General features: G+C 30.0%; 3 protein-coding genes across 3 annotated transcripts in view; all 3 read left to right on the forward strand.

The window, feature by feature from the left end:
• The window catches only part of LOC132727013 (ficolin-2-like), a 49,329-nt gene extending 40,831 nt beyond the window's left edge, over positions 1 to 8,498 (forward strand). Inside the window, exons 3-7 of the mRNA XM_060712426.1 lie at positions 2,903 to 3,079; positions 4,129 to 4,262; positions 4,870 to 4,966; positions 5,652 to 5,822; positions 6,935 to 8,498. Of these exons, the coding sequence (XP_060568409.1) occupies positions 2,903 to 3,079; positions 4,129 to 4,262; positions 4,870 to 4,966; positions 5,652 to 5,822; positions 6,935 to 7,200 (845 nt within the window). The 3' untranslated portion in view covers positions 7,201 to 8,498. The remainder of the gene's footprint in view (positions 1 to 2,902; positions 3,080 to 4,128; positions 4,263 to 4,869; positions 4,967 to 5,651; positions 5,823 to 6,934) is intronic.
• On the forward strand, positions 1,430 to 2,285 carry LOC132727016 (uncharacterized). Its single transcript, XM_060712430.1, has 2 exons — positions 1,430 to 1,835; positions 2,199 to 2,285. Exons 1-2 carry the CDS (start codon positions 1,518 to 1,520, stop codon positions 2,283 to 2,285), a joined length of 405 nt encoding a protein of 134 aa, XP_060568413.1. The 5' UTR covers positions 1,430 to 1,517.
• A 9,290-nt stretch (positions 8,499 to 17,788) lies between the features above and the next one.
• Positions 17,789 to 23,580, forward strand: part of LOC132727015 (ficolin-2-like) — a 29,880-nt gene continuing 24,088 nt past the window's right edge. Inside the window, exon 1 of the mRNA XM_060712429.1 lies at positions 17,789 to 18,061. Coding sequence (XP_060568412.1) covers positions 18,052 to 18,061 — 10 coding nt within the window. The 5' untranslated portion in view covers positions 17,789 to 18,051. The remainder of the gene's footprint in view (positions 18,062 to 23,580) is intronic.

The raw sequence follows: 23,580 nt of genomic DNA on the forward strand, positions 1-23,580 counted from the left end.
AAATATGAAAAGGCTGTTATAAGTAGTTCCTGAGAAAACTGTTACGAAAATCTTCTACCATTGACCATTAACTAGGTCGGTAAACAGGAAGTGGATAAGCGACAGACCTGAACACAAATCCAACGGTCTGGGACCACATGTTAATGCTGTATACCAAATATGAAGAGGCTTTGATAAGTAGTTCCTTAGAAAACCGTTACAAAATCTCCTACCATTGACCATCAATGTCGAAAATTTAACTAAGTCGGCAAACAGAAAGCGGATAAGCGACAAACCTAATATCGAATCCCACGGTATTGGACCACGTGTTTATGATGAATACCAACTATCAGGAAGCTGTGATAAATAGTTGCTGAGAAAAGTGTTACGAAATTTTATTCCCGTCCGCCCCTGATATTTATCATACTATAACCCGGGATTGCACCTGTGTAACCCGGGTAATATTTACCTTTAAACACAACTTATTCACAAATTATAGAATAGAATATCAAGAAATAGACACCAAATTAATATCAATTTCCGGTATGTTGCCGTTTAACGATATCATTTCCCCAAAATGGAAATACTTTTTGTATTAATCCCGAAATTATATTTTAAGTGAATTAATGTTTCCCGATGGTTGGATTCAATTTAGATATCAGATAAAACATAAAATTTTGAAAGGAAAAGTTAGTGTTGAGTGAATTGTGTAGCCGAAAATGTGAAGTTATTAATTCGTAGAGTCTCCGGTAATGTGCCGGCTTTGAGTCCCTACCTTACTCATATAATTTAGTTATGTTCAATAATTGCTGATGTTGCATTTTATTTATTATTATAAATTTCTGTTTGTTTTTGTTTATTGTCGTCGTCGTCGTCGCCAGCCGCCGTTATCGCTGTTGTTGTTGGTTTTATTGTTGTCGTCATTGTTGTTGTTGTGTATGTATCATGGTTAGCTGTTGAATCAAATTTACCTATAAGACATGCATTCTGTTAAGCAATTTGAGATAATTTTGCCTGATTCATTTTTAAAACAAATTCTCAATTGTCATCTCGTTTACGTACATAATGGCTACCATGGATGGGTCATTTAATGTGTTGGGAGGTCATAATATTTAAGAATGTTAGTCAACTGGGAGTCAATATTGTTTAAAATGTAATGACCGATTGTCATAAGTGAGTGTCAAACTACTTCGTAATATTGTTTTTAGTTTTTATTCAAGGTCATATATTATATCAATGCTTCAAGATTGTTTGCGAAAGTTTTAGTTATGTAAACCAAAGCAAATACTTGGTTGTTATGCATTTAATGAATTATAAACAGATGAAACATGTGACTGTTTTCAGATTGGACGAGTCACCAAAGATCAATAACAAGGGCATGTTTTATGCATCTGATGTAAACCACCCTTCCTCGTATATAAAGCACACATGTACCATACCATAGAGACAGGACTGTTATTTGCTTTCAGATTCGGTCGTTGTTTTATTTCATTTTATATATCTGCGGCTAATAACAAAAATATTTTACTTTTAATACAATGGCTTTGACTGCTGGAATTATAATAATTAACGCTGTTTTATTCGGAACAGTTTACTCAAACAAATGCAGTTCATATGAAATAAGCAAGGACAATCTTAATAAAGCATTGATCGGTCATTCCGTGTTAGAAGTTAATGATAAAAACCATCAAGATTGTGCGCGAACCTGTATGTCAATGTCCGTGTGTAAATCGTTCGACTTTGACAGAAACGAGCACGTGTGTAAGTTAAACGATGTTGATCAGTCGTCCGTTGATCCGTCGGAATTCGAAACAAAAAAAGGTTCTATATTTTCTGATATTAGCGAATGGCCTAGGGTAAGTATCTCAATTTATTAATTGTTATTATATGTACAACTTTTTGAAACGGAAATGATTAGAAATTAAACATTGAGGGAAATAGTAATTCGTACAATTGAATTCTATTTGATACGTTTATCGTAACATATGAATGTTCTTTTCATGTCTGAAACTTAAATGCTGTATTTATGTCTAACATTTATTGTTCAAAGAATATTATTTCGAGGAACAATCTCAGAAATTTCTCTCATTGCCTATAATATAAAATCGACGCCCTTACAGAAGAATTTCTTTTTGAGAAAATATCCCTTTTAATAATTCTAAATAATTCAACAAAGCAATTATTGATATTACTTAATATAATTTTTCTTCTGTTTACAGGCAATGGTTGGAAGTTGTAGCTCAAGGCCGTGTAAAGCAAACCAAAGGTGTTACCAAAATGGTGCTTCACATGTGTGCAAGACATAAGTTCGTAAAAACTTTTATTTTTACATTTTTATTTGTTATTTGATTAAATGTTGTATAATTGTTCAAGAAATATAAAAATTTACGCAAATATAAAAATTTACGCAATAATGTTTGTTTGATAAAAAGTAATTGGACATGAAATAATCATTATAGAAGACGGAGAATGCGAACGATCTGAAATGTTGCACACAAGTCATAAATCTTACCCTAGATCAAACAGAAAGTTAATCTCGAAAAATCATTTCAATATCATTTTCATATGTCATAAAACTTCAGTGGAGTCCTTTCAATAGAACAAATAAAACTAACAAACGAATCAAAAACAAAATAATAGAAAAATAAAACGCATTAAACATTTAACATTTTTGCCAGCAAGAAACTATATATTTACATAGATATAACATAGGATACTTGATCACGATTTGCTCTTAAATCGTTATATAATTGCCAAAGTGATCATTCTAAAATGGGCCTTTGTGAAGTATTAACTATTGTTTAAATAATATCTTGTTATTATTATTCATAATAATAATAATAATAATAATAATAATAATAATCTAATTATTTATTATTATTATTATTATTATTATTATTATTATTATTATTATTATTTCCAGCCTGTGCTTTTGATCAGAAAATTGAAAATGGTAAAATACAGATAAGTACACCTGGAGAAAACAAGTTCCTCGACGTAGCTCTAGTAAAATGTGACAAAGGTTATGTTCCCAGTCAACAAGAGGTGAAATGTGAGGCTTCAGGAAAATGGCAGCCTGCAACGTGCACGAAAGAAAAATGTAACGTATTAAATATTGCTGGTCTTTTATCTTGTCTTAATACTTCACTAATTAGCCATGACTGTAGAATAAAAGTTGCCATACTGGCGAGATCGTCTTTCAAAACATTTACTTTGGCACTTAAAATGCTTATACAAATAAATGAATATTTTATTATCTAAATGTTTTTATATATAAACAAAAAAAGAGGATATATTGGATTATATCTTTTAGACAATTAAATTTTTGTATACTGAACAAGCTATTTATATTGATTTTTTATTCAAAAGTTGATAATGAAGGATAATATTCCAAAATCAGCCAGGTACATTGGCACACTGTTTGCTTTAGAATTACCACAGTATCTTTTAAAAGGCATATTTTTTTTTTCTTAATTATAATAATTATTATAAACAATAAATAACATTATTAGATGATAAATATCTTTTAGTTTTGCATATTTAAGCATGTATTTCTATTAACATTGTATTTTATACAATGTGTTAGTGTTAAGAAAAGAAATAATAGTCTTTGAAGATAGTTTTCCTGCCGGTTCTCTTTATTTAGTGGTCAGTTAAAGAATTCTTTTAATAACGCCTTCATTTCTACAAAGCAAGAGAGTCGCAGATTTGCCTACTCGATCACCTTGCCTTAAAATACATCTTTTGTTATAATTACAATAATTTGCATGTACGTATACATGTTTACTTTGGAAGTAAATTTGCATCATGCATTGCACATTTACTAAAACATGCAGTTACAAATATGGAAAGGAAAATGTCATGAAAAAAATACAACTTTATGCTTTGATTAATTGCGCACACTTATTTGAGACAAGACATTTTATATATATATTAATACGTCATATTGTTATGTCATAAAAATCTTAGATATGGTATGATATTTACCAATTATGTATAAAGATTATGACACACGAATATAAAAGATAAACGTTTCTTTTGTCGTTTTTATTTACACAATTCCTTCCTGTAAAGATTGGAATATGGTAAACAAGATCGAGAAGGAAAGATGGCGTTCAATGAATAATTCTATTTTTGTTCTTTGTCAAGTACCAAGTGATTGTAAAGGAGTCCTTGATAAGTGTTCTGAGGCGAAAAGTGGACAATATGAAATAGAACTTTGGAAATCTGGGAAGATTCTGACTGTGAATTGTGACATGGAAACAGAAGGCGGTGGTTGGACGGTATGTAGATTCTTTTCTTCGAATGTTTGATTAGCAAACTGTTTTTTCCTGATTCACATACTCGCATGATAACATTTATTTAACTCGTAGTGTGTTTTTTTTTGTTCAGTACGAATAACCAGTCAAATAGTGCTAAACAGACGTCAATAAAAAAATGCATTTTATTCCAATTTTCAGGCAGTAAAATTACACAGAGTATATTTGTTCGTTTTAATTTTCTTATAACTACAATTACGACAGAGTGTATTTCTAACAATACTTCAACACTCATATGATGCATTCCTTTCACCCGCATTCAATTATAGTCTGCTTGCTTGGTAACTTATATTTTATCATTTCACTGTGAAATGATTTCAGTATTTTAAAGCATTTAATAACATGTACAACCATGTATTGAAGTCAATGAGTCAATTGTAATAGGCCAGTTGATTGAAATAGAATAACAAAAGGTCTGTTCCTAAATGCAAACTAAAGATTAAGGACTTTTGTCCATCTTTAACCCTTATCTGTATTAAACGGACGTTAAACAGACAAACACTAAGTTGATTTTTATGTAATAATTATATACATAATTCATAAGCGCTCAACATGTTTGCATTTCTTTTAGATATTTCATAGGCGAATGGACGGGTCAGTGGACTTTTATCGCACTTTAACAGAATATGAGAATGGCTTTGGGAACGTTGATGGAGAGTTTTGGCTAGGTATGTAAGACAGTCTTTTAGACCTTGTAGTATTGTAATTTTAAAACAAATGTAGTACAGTTATTGCGTAAGCACCTAAGGTACAACATCGCCACAATTAAATAAAACACTTGGCATTAATTTTGTTCCAGGCGTAACATTAAGATGGGTTTCGTTACGATGGGAAAATATTTTGCTTACAGTAAACAAATAGTTTAATTAGCAAATATATTTAGAATAGATTCTTGTTGACCGTAATACATTGCTTATATAAGTTGCTGAAGTGTATTGATAAACATAAGTTGTTAAAGTGTATTGATAAACATAAGTTGTTGAAGTGTATTGATAATCATACTAAGTTGTTGAAGTATTTTAATACACATATTAAGTTGTTGAAAGTATATAGATGATTGTTGACGTGTGTTGATCAATACAATAAGTTGTTAAAGTGTACTGATAAACATTTTAGGTTGTTGATGTGTATTGATAAGCTTAAGTTGTTGAAGTATATTGATAAGCATAAATTGTTGAAGTTTTATGTATTAAGCAACATAGCAGGTTTAAACGTCTATAAATATAATGCCATGTTATTATAATTATTGTAACGGTTTTTAATTTTGTAGTATGAAATGTTGAAGACTGAATTCTATTAAATATCTTGGTAATAATCTGAATATTTATATTTACATTTGATAAATTTTTGCAGGTTTGAAGTATATACAAGAAATAGCTGAACAAGGTTCTACAGAGATCCGTCTTGACATGACGTCAGGTCGTGATAATACAACAGGACATGAAACGTGTACAAACTTTAAATTAAAAGAAGGATCAAATTATACACTAAACATTGGGCCATGCATAGGTGTTGGAATGAGAGGTAAAAAATTTATGTTGATATAACCGTTTTTGTCTTCTTTTCTATTTTATTTTGTTCATTTACTTTTTATTTACTTAGCTAAATGAAAGCACAACAGCACAACAGCTTTAAAACCAATAAAATGAAAGCGGTGGACAGCAGTTACAGAATGAGACAAAAACAAATGAAATTACTCATAGAAAAAATTAGACTAGTAAAATAGAATCTTTCACGAATATTTTATTTGTGATGTTATATAGATAACACGGTTTTAAAGACACATTATGCCTCGATAATTTTGTTCTTTTGTGTGTTAAAGGCTTTTTTGTTTGTTTCCAAAACAACCTGAACCATCTGTTTAATATGTTGGTTTTGGCAATTAATACAGACATAGTGATTTTGTATTGAAGTCAGAATATATGCTGTTTACATTTTATGTCACTACGTCTATGACAAATAATTTGACATTTAACGCTACTGTCGTCAGGTTACAATCATCTAACATGTTTTGAAACACTTTTTCTTTTCTTATTTATTCGTTTCTTTGGCGAATCGATTCTTTAAATTATACATGTTTAAACAAATAATAAATAACATATAACAATAACAAAAGAATAGTATAAAATAAAATAACAAAAAGATTGGTCATTCGAATCTTATTTATAACAGAACAAATTCATGTCTGAAATTTTAATTGCCTGATTATAAATATCAAATTTTTATATTTAGAAATTGTCTTGGAGTGATCGTTTATACATAATATTATGATATGTGAAGAAAGCAGTTTCTTTGCATAATATGACACATCATAACATTCTACATTCAGTCGCTGACTAATTAACCTGGTCTCTAATAGAGCAAAGTTTCCCACTGACTGGTTTAGAAAACCAAAAAGCTGAATGGCAAATATTTTTGGCTCTACTGACCTGATTTTGGACCTGCTTTTATATAAATACGTATTTTGATGATTCAATTTGTAAAAGTCCGTGATAAACCGAATGAGGTGTTTTGTATGATTGTGGGAATAGTAGCTCGTTGTTTATGAAATTTAGGCTTGTCAACATGCAAACTGCCTTGACAAAGTGTGACAATGACAGTGCTTGAACTAATCAATATTGTCTTTTTATTCCTAGGTCCTAAACTTGCTTATGATAATCAAATGCAATTTTCAACTAATGACCGTGATCTCGACATGGCTTCAGATATGAACTGCGCAGTGGTCTTTCATGGAGCCTGGTGGTATCGTGGATGTACTGCTGTCAATCTAAATGGATTATATGTGACGCCAGGCACGCATTGTGAAATTCCCGGTCTCCAGAAGGAATATTGTGGACACCGGCATACTGGGTTTGATTACTATTCATTGAAAAGGTCATCTATGATGATAAGAAGGAAATAAGATAAGTAATCAGATGCAGAGCTCATAAATTCGGAGAATTAAACTATCGTACTCAAAAGAACATTTTAATAATTATTGGGGTTTGTTTTTTGCATCTGAAATGGTGTGAATTTTAGAAGTCTTATCTATGACTGAATATTGCTGTATGACATTAAACTTGTCAGTTATCGGATTGGTGACGTAGAATCACTGACAAGTTATTATCACGTGACAGGATATTATCACGTATCAACATAATATCAAGTCACCGAATATATCTATGTGACTTCATAAATTACGTGACATCATAAAATCAGTTGAAATATTATTATCACAAGACAAAATTTAATCCTTGTCAGCAGGTAATCATGTGACAAAACGAAAATGTAAAAAAGGAACAAAAAAAAAGTTCAATTGTTTTAATTTTTTTCCAAATTTTGTTTTTGTTTAAATGTATGTATTGTCCTTTTATATTTTTAATATCCAATAAAAAGCAGGAGGCATTATCTTATCTTATATTCAAAACCATGTATTTGTCTTTTGTTATTGTGTTTTCTAAACTTAACGTGTTTCATTTATAAATAAGAAATAAGCTCTTGTAAGTGTAAAGAGATTTTTAAAAAATCAGAAAAGAAGATTGTTGACAAATTGCTTTGTAGAAAATCTGTTTTCCGGAGGGTTATCATATCTGAAAATAAGTCCTTACTTAATTGTTTTACCCCAGATTGGATAAATAAGTGTATGTCTACAGAAAATACTTTTGAACACTTTACTTTGTACTTCTCAATATATAATTTATATCAGTCAATGGTGCAATGGTAACTGTAATAAAGATTTCTTTTTGAGTTCGAGTAGCGTAACTTAATTGTTCTCTATAGAATTAAAAAACTGCCCTGTGTGAGATATAAATTTACCAGTATGATAAAATGAATTTTTATAGTGTAAATGTTGTCATCTAAATAAACCTACAAATTACTGAAGATACTGTTAGTTTTCTCTAGTGAAAATATGCCTTACACGCCTGGTATCTAAACTGCACGTGTCGCAATTGTATTCTGAAAAAAGTCCAAACAACGTAATATGTTTTCCCTTCTATAGTGGATATAAATTAACTGATACAATGACAAAAAATGAGTTTATACCTGTAGTATTTTTAGTCTACGGGGCATTATAAAGCTAGTGTCGGACATTAGAAAAAATGTTTGGTAGACTAAGGGAAATCTGGAATGAAACAAAACAACAGTTAATTTATCCTTCTTCCAGAACTTATACTAAATTTTATATGACATAAGACATTTTACAAAAAGTAGTCCAATCACTAATACAAGTAGTTTTGATATTATGCATTATCATTCACCAGTACATTACACGTATCTTGTTGCATATTAACACATATTTTTATTGTATTTTATATGGTTAAGTCGTAAATATCTTAAACATATTTTCATCGGTTATGATTTGTTTGTGAAAATTGTAAAAACAATTGTATATTTAATGATTAGAACTACGTTAATCGCTTAGATCAATACATTTATTATATACCTAAAATTTTTCTCCCTAAAATACACGCAAATTTTGATCGCAAATACGCTTCAAAAGATAGAAATGTCCGTATAATGTTAGTGACAAATACTGAACCATATATGGAAGTGTCGGACTATTTCTGATGTTGGTTTCATTCTTAGCTTTGTATAACGTTGCATTTGAAAACGGGAACCAAAGTTATTAAAGGCGTGGCCAGCTTTGCAAGAATTATGTATTCATCCGTCAGTCATGAATTTATTTATTGACAACTTCATTTCATTTTCTGAATAAACGAAATGGTATATAATAAAAGGAAAATTATGTTGTACCTTTGTATTTTACTACTCGCAACGTTTGAAAATTGATATCTCGCTCGGCTACTACAACATAATATTCCGTATGTGTATTTTTTTATAGTGAATGGTTGTTGTAAAAATTGTGAAACGTTTGTATTATGTATGGCTTTACATCAAATGTGCTGCATCGTTCATCATGTATAAGTATTGTGTTTAAAACGGTAAAACAATTGTAACTATATTTTAGGTTTCTACATTAAATGCCTAGGCAAAAACATACTTTTATCGTGAATAATTGTTGTTTGAAAAATGTGAAACAATTGCATATCAATATATTCTTCTGCATTATATGCATAGAAAAATATATACTTTCATAGTTTATGGTTAGCATGTGTACCTTGTAAAACAAATGTATTTTGTATGGCTCTATATCAGATGTATTTACATATATATACTTTCATAGTAAATGGTTAGTATGTGAGAACTGTAAAGCAATTTCATTTTGTATGGTTCTATATCAAATGTATTGACACATATATACTTTCTTAGTATTTGGTAAGTATGTGAAAACTGTTAGCAATTGTATTTGTATGGTTCTATATCAGATGTATCGACAAATATATACTTTCGTCGTTCATGGTGTACAAGTATTGTGTGAAACTGTAAATCAATTTTATAGTGTATGCTTCTTCATTAAACATTTAGAAAAATATATATTGTCTATGTCTTTGTATGATTGTCGTGTGGGAAGTAATAAACTAATAATGATTATCTATGGCTTCTACAAAATAAAGCTGTTGAATTTCTTCCCAAGACTCGAAGCTATCAACTGGACATCTTACAGGCGAAGAAATGATATTAGATATTTTCACCTATATACATGTATATTTAGAAAGATAATCAGTGGTGTCTGTTACGTAACACAGCAAACAGTATTTAGCGTAATATATCACTTGAAAACAATCCTTTTCCTATAACGTCTTTTTACCAGTAGGATAATTATAACAAGCCATACAAGTTATTCTTGACCATTTGATAACTTTTTAAACCACTAACGAGAACCAACTACTTGATAGATTGTATATATAACTCTGTATGTAGTCTCCAGCAAATAAAAAGTATAGTTTAAGCAATTATTTAGCGGTAGGGTAGGAATGCCTCAGCATATGTGGCCATATGTTTATGTGTTAAACAGTTTGCTAGAGATGTCTTTAAATCTGTTATATAATAAAATATCAAACGCTCTTATCAAGACTGTGAAATCATATTCAGATATCAAACAATTTAACTAAGACTGTGACATCATCGTCAGATATCAAACAATCTTTCTTAGACGTAATATAGGTGTAAGATATCAAACAATTGTATAAAGACTGTGATATTATTTTAAGATTTTTAACAATCTAATTAAGGTGACAACGGAGCCAATTATCACTGAAAATACTTAAAATGAGAATTGTTGCCTAGTAGATTTATCAACCTTTCCTGAACACATTCGTGATTTAATTTTGAAAGCAATTAGTCCAAAAAATGTGTTTTTAAACGTTTTGAAACGGTATCTGTACCATTTGTATCTGCTATTCTCGTAACATGTCAATTATCGATAACGCTCCGCCCCCTTTTGAAGCATCAATGAGGGAAATCGGTAGTTCCATATATGCGTGAATTACCGGTCCATACTGGTCCATACTACTCGTAATTCATGTATCGTACAAATACCGTTTTATGAATATCGACTACCTTTTATTTAGCCTTTTTTATAAAATAAGAAATTGTCGGCCAATGTACGTAACATAATGTATGAAACATAAATAATTAAGCATAGCGGCAAATCGCACATCCACGGGGTTGATTAAAAATATAGTTGCTAAAATATCCATAATGTGTGAAAATAATTTGTCTGTCCCGTTAATCTGATAGATATTACATTGAGTTTATGGATTTTTGTACGGATTCAAGGGCTTGCTTTATATTCAACCTCGTTTTCTTACAATGTCAAGTAAAACAACAACAAAAACAGACAACATTTTCTATGTGAACGCCTATATGACTTGTGGTAAGGTGTCCCTGACAAATTTCTAAACCATTTTAGGTTGTCTAAGGATGATAATTTCTCTATGAATCAATGAAAAAAAGATAATAAAATATATCATCAGAGAATGCTTTGAATAAATTGTTCGCCGGTTAATCGAACACTGTACTAATAAACCTGGGACAAAGTATGGAATTAATTGTATATCCCAGTAGAAACTGGATCTCTATGTCGTGCATAGATGATATTCATGTTAATAGAAGTCAAGAAGGTCAGATCATAATGATCGAGTGATACCTTTTATTTCTATTAAAATATGTGAAGCATTTATATCAATTTGGAGGAAAAATATGTATTATCCCGTTATTATTTCTACATCTACCATGGACTTTAAAAGACTGTCAGAAGCTCTTTTTTAATTTATATATTAACGGAAATTCATACACGAATACACAGACAGAGTGACATTGGTATAATATAATAATAATGCTGATGATACTAATAATAAACTTCAAAAGTGAAACAATTAAATAACCCGCTAGCGGTGCGCAAATACGTTCCATTTCCTTCCCATCGAGTGCCTCAAATTTTACCAAAAGTCACGTGACATGTGCGACCGATACCAGACTGACGGTAAATCACGTTAAGATTTGAAGAAATTTCTGTTATAAACTGATATTAGTCAGCAACTTTTGAATTGGTCAGATGTCACTGGGTCATAAAATGTTGTTAGAGTATGTAACCGCAACTTGTGACCCTCTCTGGTGCTATATTTGTGTATTATGCAATTATTTAGCGTGAAACGTAGGGGTCCGAGAGAGAACAGCCGATTTATGACACTTCGTTTGATGCGGGTCGGACTAACTTTGAATCGGCATAACTTTTTTTAATAATCAAGCAATTAACATGCGGTTAAAAGCACATGAAAGGGAGGGAATTTATTTACAGAGGGAACCTTGTCAGGGATTTTTGTTTGCTCATTCAGCGACTTAATTATCTTTAATTACGTAATATGTATGGTGAAAAAAGTCGCATAAAATGTTTGACGTTACGTAATATCTTTTTTTAGAAAAGATAGAAAAATTTGAGACACGGTTCCCCAGATATTATAAATATGTTTATTTTCCAAAAGTTTGATGACCAAAACATTTAAAATGACTTTGATATGACGATTTAAAATTTTAGGATTTTTATCAAAAATCACTCATTTATAAAGGCATTTTTTAAAATATGTTATTTTTTATGATGATCAATGACATTTAATGTACAAAGATTAAATAAATAACAATTATTACTAAAATAAGTTGGTTTAAATGACGGAAAGTGTCTGTTGTTACGAGCCAAGCGTAACGAGAAAGAAAAGCCAGCAACAAACTTGTAACAATAACAAATTTATTACAGAAAAATTATTAAAGAGAAATAAAATAACAAATTATGTTTACAAATACCTGAAATAAATTTCAAATGTCTAGTCTGATCCTGGAATGATCCCTTTTTGAATTGCACAGTTAAATCCAAGTAAAATCCAAGAACACTTTAGAATAAATTCCCACAATAAAATCCACAAGAATAATTTTAACTATCTTAAAATAATCCAAGCTCCAATAAATCACTAAATATCCAAGTTGAATAATACTCCAAATATATTGATGACTTAAAAGGTAACTGATGACATAAAAGATCACTGATGACTTAAAAGGTTATACAAAAGAAAAAATGTCTCCTATTTATATTAAGCTAAGAAGTTTCTAGAATAGTCTTCCATTTTCTACATAAATCATAATCTAGCAACTTCAACAATAAAGATCATTCCGGAAATTTCTATCTAAATATAATGCATGAGTTTTCTACAACAGATAAGAAAGTTCTAGTACATACATGTAGTTAATGTTCTAAAAATAGAACAATGATAATATTGGAAATACCAACTGGTCAGATATAAATTATATACATGTAATATGTTGCATACATAACACTGTTGTCACTTAAGACTGTCATATTGTAACCGTTTTGCTTAGTCCAATACTTCTACATAAATGATGTTTTAGCTTTTTTTATACGATCTACATTAATAAACACAACATAAGTCAATTTTAATACTGTTTTATTTGCCATTAGTTTTACAAAGAAATTTTTGTTTTATACTCAGTCCAAATAGATACAATTTTATTATATTAAATACTTAGAATCGTGGTACAAAGACAACAAACTTTTAAATTCATAACGCTAAAAATTAAAAAAGATAAATATTTTATGAGAGAGATGGAAGTGGGTTAGCCCTTTGAAAGGTAAAAGTTGCCTTATTGTCCAAGAATGAGTCGGAAAATGAACTTACAAAAACCCATGCTTAACTACAGAGAAAATAGGGGTATTGTAAATTAATCTATTTCTTGAGAAAACATGGTTAATGGATAAGAAAAACCATAAAAGCGTAGCATTTAATCATTGACCATGAAATGACCAAAACTTTAAAAGGGCCAATTTTACACTTGAAAAGTAATGTATATAAGTGATTCTGTAATATTTTCTTACTTCCTATTGTTGGTGTCGACTGAAATGATGCATTTTGATCTTTTTAAATATTTCCCTGTCGTGGTTTCATCGTTTAGTAATCGAATCACCTCGTCCCTGCAATCGACCATTGAGATTACTTAAGTGCCCGCCGCTGCTATTTCCGTTGTATGTTTCCTTTTATTTGAAAGTCGAAGGCGTTGATTATGTAAAATGGTCTGACGTCACCCGGATTTACGAACTTCTCATAAATTACTTCTTCCTCCAAAATAGTAGCCTCTAGAATACGGTGTTCACTTCGAAAATTGACGCTTAACCAAGTTCTTCCTGAAGTATCTGGCCCAATGTGTACAAGTAACAGTTAGAAAATGTGCTACATTTATATTGTATTTGCTTGAAATGGTTGCATACAATGATTTATTAAAGTTTTTTGTCTTCACTGGTTACTTCAAATGTATCATATAACATGGCATTTTAATTTTTGTGTTGTTATCTACGGGAATAAACTTCTTACAATATACATATTTTTATAAGTTACTTATCATGGTCAATTAAAACCAAAGAAGTCCAAAATAGTGTTTAAAATGTATAACATGTTCACAACAACTATAGATTTACTTAAACGGTGTTGGGGGTAATCTTTTGATTGCAATTTATGTTTCGAGTTATGGCTACTGAGCAAGTTTATTTATATTTGTCTTAGTGCCATGCACATTTGCACAATCCTGCATATGTAACGTTTTACAATATTGTATCATGGGATATAAATGATTTGCTTATATAATTGGTGCATATCGAATCAAAGTCAACTCCTGCATCTTTCTTGCCCAAAATATTACTTCCGATGAGGTATACTAGTATCTGTTTAGTATTAGGCCGTTTTTTCCTAAAAATTGTTCCAGCTATTTACATAACAATTTAGATTATGTATACCAGTACTCGCCTGTTCTTTGCTTGTCATAGACTGCTTGCTTACATGCAGTCTTATCATTCTTATGAAGACGGAATGATGCTAATTAAGAATACACCGGAAGAAAATTCTTCGAACATGTATTAATTTCCAAGCATATTCAAAACCAGCTGTTTATAAAACGTCGACATAAAAAACATATTTACAAGACAGATAATCTAGTACGTACAAGTGTTTATTCATAGAAGCTTGTTACTTACATTTCTTTGCAAATTATTGTATATTTTATATAAAAATAGCCTGATCATCTATTTACCATGAAATTAATCATTAACATGTATAATTAAAAGACATTTAAAAAGTATAACAGTAAAAGTATTTACTTTTTAGGATTAGAAAACTGTTTTATGTTTAATTATGCTTTTGTCAACACGTGTCAGCCTCAATATTTAATTTCTTTATTATTTTTATCATCATCATCATCATCATCATCATCATCATCATCATCATCATCATCATCATCATCATCATTATTATTATTATTATTATTATTATTATTATTATTATTATTATTATTATTATTATTATTATTATTATTATCATTATTATTATTATTATTATTATTATTATTATTATTATTATTATTAGTGTTATTATTTTTATTATTATTATGTATCCATATCAAAAAATGATCAGCTTATCTTTGCACTCGTTAAAATAGAATCTCGGAAAATTCTGTTTTCATCTCCTGTGACTTAACTCAACAAGTACATTTAACTGACAATAATGCACAGCAAAACTCTCATGAATACACACGAATTCAGATTTAAATAATATCTGATTTGTACACACATGACCTACACAAGCTTAGCGCTTGATATATTTGAATAGCTTTGAAATGCTTTCTTCAATAAGACAAAGTATATAAATAATGTGAGTAATACTAATAAATACTAAGTTTATGAGTTGATATCAACATCTCACTGACAAATCCTAGTTCTGAGAGAAAATCTGCCTTTCTTTTACCAATTGAATCCAACATAACAGTACAGTTTTAAATGAAGATCAATTTGTATTTTCGTATATATTCGAAATAGGACACACAGATAATAATGTAAAAACACAAGGGAGCTAACTGTAGCAATAATTATAGCAACAATTTGAACAATTCACTTTCCCTTAAATTACTATATTACAAATAAACAAATAACATAAATACAGTTAATTTATTAGAAGAAAATAAACTTGCCTCAACTCATAATAAAATAACAATGCGTCAAGTTTTCAATTTATTTCAATTATATATAAAAGTCGCACCTCTTTCTTTATACAAAGTCATAGCTTCACGATTGAAGCAATGTATTTTATCAAAGACACATTATGCCTCACAAATACTTGTTTTTTCATTTTTTTTTCATTTTTAATTTTGCTGTCCTGCTATATATCCCAAAAAAATACTCATTGGCCAAGTATCTGTATGCTATTTGTCTTCTGTTTCTTTTTTTTGCAATTTGTCATAACATAGGTATTTTTCATTTTGAATGGAAGTCAAAACACTTCTTTGTTTACATTTTGCTATTTCATAACATATAATTTCACATTCAGATCTACTTTCTTCAAATGATACGTAGCTTATATGCTCTAAAACTATTACATAAACGTTATAGAACTAATACATTGTGGTTGCCTTATCTGAAAAATTAACAGAATGTATTTCTAAGGCATAATGTGCCTTTAAACCATTAGTGTAGAAAATAAGTAATTAGAACACAAAGTCCTTATTTCATGCATATACCGTTTGGTCTTAGTCAGTTGTATTCCATTGTTATGCAGGAGAATGATTTGTTTATCGGAACATTATTACAACTTAAAACTGAATAAAATAATCATTTACTATAACTTTCAAGACCGTTTGCTTGTAAAAAGGGAGATAACAATACTTATAAGTAGTTAAAGCTGGATATGGATTAGTCTCCCCTGTATATTTAAAAAATGGCACTTTGACCCATGCTTTCGCCTAGCTGTAACAAAAAATTGAAATTCAGATAATATATTACTTATTTTATAAATAATACATTGAAGATTTGTCTCACTGAAGTTCTAATAACACGTTAATTCATTTATCAATAAGAGATGTGTTTTGGAAAAAATATATAATTCTTATTTTTCTGTAAAGAGCATATGATGTTATAGCATGTATAAAATTATAACATTATATTACTTATAACGTAAAAAAGATGTAATTAAAACCACACATATGTAACTATGTAATCTAAAACGGTATATATGTAACTAAAACGGTACATATATAACTAAACCATAAATATGTAGCTAAAGCGTTCATGATTCCCATGTAAAGAGAAAAAAGTATATATGTAAAATGGTATATGTGTGACTAAAATGGTAAATATGTAGCTGCAACGGTACATATGTAACTACAACGGTACATTTGTAACTTAAACGGTACGGTACATGTTAAGCTAAAACGGTGATATGTACAAAAGAAAAAACGGAACATATGTTACTAAAATGGTACATATAAAATTAAGAATGTACATATTAAATTAAACGGTATTTATATGTAGCCTAAACGGCAGATATGTATCTTAAACGGTTGATCTGTAGCTGAAACGACACTTATGTAGTTTTAACGGCACACACGTAGCTAAAACGATACTTATGCAATATAAACTGCACATATGTAGCTGAAACGACATTTATGTTCTATAAACGACACATTTATATCTAAATCGATACATTTGTATCTAAAACGATACATATGTAACTAAAACGGTGCATTTGAAACTTAAACGGCACATATGCAACTAAAAAAATGGTAATATGGCACTTAAGCGACAGAATTGTAATATGTAATTAAAATGTCCAAATGTTACATAAATTGTACATTTAAACGATACTTATGTACTATAAACGGCACATATGTATCTAAACCGGTATATTTGTATCTAAAACGGTACATATGTTACCAAAACGGTACATTTGAAACTTAAACGGCACAAATGCAACTAAAATTGTACATATGTATCTTAAACGACACAATTGTAATATGTAATTAAAAGGACCAGATGTATGATAAACGGTACATAAGTAATTTAAACGGTATTTATGTAATCAAAACGTCACACATGTAGCTAAAGCGGCTCATATTAACTGAATGTGTAACTGTATCCACCATGTTATAACAATAGAAATGAAAATTAAACTACAATCGATGCATTAAATGGGTTTTCACCTAAAGTATATGAATGCTGAAATCAATTTAAATTTTGAATTTTACTAGGAAATTACTCATGAATTTTTTATAAAACAAATAAATGTTTTGTATATGACTTGTTTATTTATAATCATAACATTGTTACAGCTGACAACTTATATATCACCGGCTTGACTTTTCTAACTAAATGCCATGTTTTACGTAAAAATAAATGGTAATCAATCATTTCTGTACAATAATTATTTCAATGGCTGCAATTAAAAATGTGTTTTAATTAAGTGGACGTGTGCTAATCAATATGAAATGGAATAAATACTGCTTACATCTGTGCTAGGGAGCGTAAAGGCCGCTTAAAACAGACTCGATGAAATCAGGTATGAAATCAATCGATCTTTGAATATTTGTATTTATCTCCTTCTTTTTAAAACATAATTATAATGAAACATACAGACGTTTTAAAAAAGCATACTTTGAAAATTGGGCAATTGGTCTGTACTGTATATTTTACATATACAGTGTAACCTTTTCATAGTGGCCTTCTGTAGAACCGGCAATGAAATCTTTATAATAATAGAATAAAATCTTCCAAACTAAGATTCGATGATAAATGTAAACTCAACTCTGAAGCGCAACATTTAAATGTTTAATTTATTCATGCTAAAAGGATGTTTGCTTTGCACAGGTCTCATGTATACGGGAATCCGTGGCATGATCAAAAGCAATTATATATAATTCATGACTGTTAGAATAATTTTTCGAATTTATTTATTTTTTTAAATTGTATACTTATGATCAGCTTGAAAATTGTTTAAGCAAATAAAACTTTATTATATGAGTTTCGTCTGGTTAAAGAAGTTCGTTTTCTACATATACATGTTTAATCTATCTGATTATATAAGGTATAATTTAGATAAAGGTTTTTATGTTAGCGTGGTTCTATTAGATTTGCAGAAAGCTTTCGACACTGTTGTTCACACTTTTCTTTAAGACAAATTAAAAATGTTGGGTTTGAGTCAAGATGTTGCCAGATTGTTCCATTCTTCTTATTTATTAGGTTGACATTAATGTTTAGGTATATACGGCACTTATTCATCATTTCAGAAAATTGCAGAAATAAATGTGGCGTACCCCAAGGCTCCATTCTTCGTCCGCTGCTCCTTTTGATTTATGTAAACAATTGCAGGTGTTGTAAAAACAAAGTTTTACTGTACGCAGATATTAGTTTCTAGTAAATGTAAATGTGAAATTGAATGTTTGCTAACAAACGACATTAAACAAGTTAATAACTGGTTAGTTGATTGCAAACCAATGTATAACTAATTAACCTGCAATGCAACAACATCAGTCATTGAGAAAAAAAATGCAATACTAAAATTTCCTTAAGGAAAATAAAAGTTTTTATCTTTTTATACCAAGAAAATGTCAGTAATGCCTTTAATTCAATGTCATTTGCTCTGTTGGGCATTTCTCAGAATCTTCAAAACAGGCTCCAAGCTACTCAGAATAAGATAAAAAGGTTTGTAATTAAACTTGATCAAAGACGTCTCGTTAATTTAAAGCACTTTCAGCAGTTATTCTGGTTACCTGTTTCAGGCAGAGTCGAGCAAATACTTTTAATCATTTTTTTTTTAAATACATACAAATTATGCCCCTTTTATTTGAATTTTATTTCAGCCCGTTCTGTACATAATCATAATACCAGGTTTAATAAATGGTCTTGCTTCAAAATTCCTATAATTGTTCCTACAATGGTTGTTCCCGCTGGAATAAACAACCAGAAGATATACAAAATTCGACCAATATGCAACAGTCAAAGGTGTCCTGTCAAAACATATCTTAACTAGTGTACAAAGTTTTCTTTCCATGCCATGCTATCTCAATTATTTACTTTTTGGATTGCACATTTTAGTCTCCTATATTTATTTTACTGTAGTACAAAGTTATTGATCCTTGCAAGAACATTTCATTATACATCCTTTACTTCAATGTAAACAAGTGCATTTACACTTGTTTGCCATATTGTGTATATGAATACATGTCCTGGTACATATTTTTCATCTTATAAATAAGATTTTTTATATCTTTTATATAAAATGTTTCAAATGTGTTTTTTATTTAACTGTTCTTGTCAGAAATATTTTATTTTATAGTCATACTTAGTTTAATTGTTATTTACTTGTTATTATGTTTTTTTCTATTTGTTGTAATTTTACTCATGACAATAATTATGTGATATTGTTTCTCGTTTTGTACAATGAAATGCCATATTTTTACATATCGATACATATTATATATCACCGTTTTCGGGTAAGAATGGAAATCAAATATGTAAATAATCGTGTTCAAATGTAATATACACTTGAATGTGTAAATACAATAAATCAGAATAATATATTACTACGGGTAAACATTCATTTCTGCTATGAAATACGATAATACATTGATACAAATACAAAGGGTGGAGCGGCACAACGAGTCGGACTTGTATCTACGGATCTCTGTTTGCGTTGGCGAAAAAAACAAGCTTTTTCCTCGGTAAAGAGACGTTAGGCTTGGCGCGATATATCTCTGTTATCAAGAGCCTTCATAAATAGAGGATATTGAATGAATGTAAGTTTAATACTGAATCTATTGAACGATTTGAATATTTATATAATGCGAGCCTCTGGTGTGCATAATATTCGTTTCTTGAACGAGTTCAATAAATTCAGTAATCAACTTACACGAATTTAATATTGTATTTATCACATACCAAATATAAAGACCATTTGAATTGAAAAGTAACCATTTTTCATTGACGCGCCTATAGTAAAGCGCTTACTTTTAGAGCGTCTAAACGCTATGTTCGTATAATGCAAATGAATTCACGTCAAAATATATGCACGGCCGTGCAATATTATTTTTACGGAGTCGCAAAAACGGCACGGGTATGTGATAAACAACCATAATTATATTTAGAATGCACGTTACCTTTATTTACTACCAGAAAGTCGCTATTCCCACGTTGCAAACATAATTGATCTGCCTTACAATCATGATTTGAACATGCACGTGCCAAAGTCTGAAGAAAAATATAAAGTAAAACAACAGAAACAAGAAGTATCTTTTTTAAAAAATGTGCTAAAGTTAGACTGGTTAATTCAAGTTTTGTCGTTATTTTGGTCACGGCATATAAGTAATTCAGTAAGTTCTTGTGTAAAATAAACACAGTAAGTTCTTATGCTTTTCACTACAAAATGTATTGAGATCTAAACACCGTGTAAAATGTTTGGTTGGAGGATGTACGGTAAAACAGAACTAGATCAATTTACTATCCAGTACATTTTCTTTTTAAACTATCTATTACATTTTATTTTATAATGGCAATAGCTCTCCTTTAAATTTTATTTTAAAATGACCAACGAGATTGGCAGATTTCAGTTTGTAATTATAAAATGACCAATGAAAATATTTCTTATATTCCTTTCTTTCCTGTACATTTTACAATAGAGAAAAACAGAATCCCTAAAGAAAGCCCAACACGGCAAAATTGAAAATGTTGCAGGCTCAGTTTGATTGAGCCTGTTCATGGACGGTACTGGAAAGTGCAAGTTACCGTCCACGCCCCCTAGCACCGGCTTAAGCAGAATTCAACATTTAAACACGAAAATGGTGAAATTTTGAATTTAGAAACATCCGCAGATGTGTTCATACGGCGGTTATCATGGAACCTTCAATGTGACACAGAAGTGCCATTCAATGAAAAGCGGCGTATGGTCCCCAATTAAAAAATGCGTGTGCCCTAATCGAGAAAACAATGGGCGGAACTAGATAAAATGGGATTTTGAAAGGGGATCTGAGGTTATGAAGAAGCCTGCATATCACAGATAAGACGTCAAAAGACAATTTAAAAAGCAGGCAACATATCCTTAGAGTGATTAGACAGTATTCAAGTAGGAATACTTGAACAACCCAAGTTGAAAAAGGCCAAATTGAAGAAATCCAACTGACTTTAGACGGCCTTCGACTGAAAGAACAAACACAATGAATAGATCATCTCTTATAATAGATTAAAATAAAACCAACGACTGATCTAGACAGTGGATATTGAAATGTTAGATATTGTTTAAGTCTTCATTAAGACAGATACTATTTTAATAACTAGGAACACTAATGAATACAAAAATATCAATTAATTTTGGCTGACGAAACCGCTGTCGCCACTTTTTCTGGCTCACTTCGTATTACATGTATACCTGTTTTAGTACAGTTTTTTTTTTCATTTCATTGTAACGACATAAATTCGACATTTTCCTGCCAAATCTTCATTTATTCCGTACCAGAAGTAACTTGTTGTTAATCACAAGTTACTAAAAATCGTTTTATATTTAATTGTTCTGAAATTTTTATTAATAATGCATTTAAAATGTCCTCTATCACCTTACTTTGTGATGCCTTGATGTCGCATTGCAAACGCTTTTAACATTCACTTAACTAAACTTAACTAAATTCTATTTTTGAGTACAAGAAGTAACAAAAAAAAAAGAACTTCAAAGATTAGATGTAACGTTAATATGAAATAAAGAAAGAAAAAACAGTTAAAAAATAAAAATCAAATATTACTAGAATTAACTGTCACTTGAAATGAAGGAAATAAATCAGATAAAAAAGCTCTTTATAAATAAAACCCAATATTACTGAAATTAACTGTCATTTGAGTACAATACTACCCAAAGTAAATAATTTACTTGACACGTGTTTTGGCAACAGCACTTTGTAGAGTAGAGGGCACTCAGCCTGCGATGAATTTCTAATCTATAACAAATGTTTAACTAAGCCTCGCAAGCATGATTAATAAGTTATGAAGAACATGGCAAAAAGAGTTTTAATTTTCAAGTTAATTTTCAGTTCATTTGTTTTACATGAATAAAAAATAAGCTCTTTAGAAAACTAGACTTTTGTTCCCGTTTTGTTGTATCCTGTTTGACGCTCATGTTCTCGGGGAAATCAGAAAAGGTGCAGAACACAAACAAAACAATTATGTCATGGAAACTGCAACAAGTACTTGTATTTGAAATACATAATCGTAGCTGAAATAATGTTATAGATCATCCATTAATTGGTAAAGTGTTTTAACCTTAATAGATATCTAATCTAATCTAATATAAAGCATTATCACCATTGGGGCAATTATATAGACTGAGTCGTTATGATTGAGCCAAGTCATGACAAAACCAACATAATGTGTTTGCGACCAGCATGGATCCAGACCAGCCTGCGCATCCGCGAAATCTGATCAGGATGTATGATGTTCGGTTTTAGTTTCTCTACTTGTAAAAGGGTTTGTATGCGAAAAGCATGGATCCTGATCAGACTGTGCGGATGCACATGCTGATCTGGATCAATGCTGGTCGCAAACGCACTACGAAGGTTTTTTCATGGCGCGGCTCATATTTATTTACGTCCCATGATTATTCAGAGAATTCTGTACTTTTCAGCCAATGAATTAATCACATTCTCAGCCACATATTCAGCCAAATGATTTGCATAACATTCGGATAATTTTTTTTCACAATATACAAATGCATATACATACATCTTTTCATTTTATCTTTTATATCAAGTCTTTCAAAAATGTTTTTTTTTTTTATTTTACTGTCACATGGGTTTAATTCTGTCTTTTTGTCAGAAATATTTTATTTTATAGTCATACTTAGTTTAATTTTTATTATATTCTTTTTTTATTTGTTGTAGTTTCAATTATGACAATAATTTTCTGATAATGTTTCTCGTTTTGTACCATCAAGTGCCATGTATTTATATACTTAAATAGATTGTTATTACTTTAATCTGGACAGAGAATTGGTATTTAGTTCCTGTTTCAAAATTAAATGCTAAACATGGTATACATTGT

This window comes from Ruditapes philippinarum, unplaced genomic scaffold (genome assembly GCF_026571515.1).
Source record: "Ruditapes philippinarum isolate M1 unplaced genomic scaffold, ASM2657151v2 ctg1995_1_1_1_1, whole genome shotgun sequence".
Classification (NCBI taxonomy): Eukaryota; Metazoa; Mollusca; class Bivalvia; order Venerida; family Veneridae; genus Ruditapes; species Ruditapes philippinarum.

Bases quoted from the DNA above. Each gene is read 5' to 3' on its own strand.
- LOC132727016 (XM_060712430.1), top strand. From the start codon at position 1,518: ATGGCTTTGACTGCTGGAATTATAATAATTAACGCTGTTTTATTCGGA. The intron at 1,836-2,198 runs GTAAGTATCTCA...TTCTGTTTACAG, and splicing joins ATATTAGCGAATGGCCTAGG to GCAATGGTTGGAAGTTGTAG.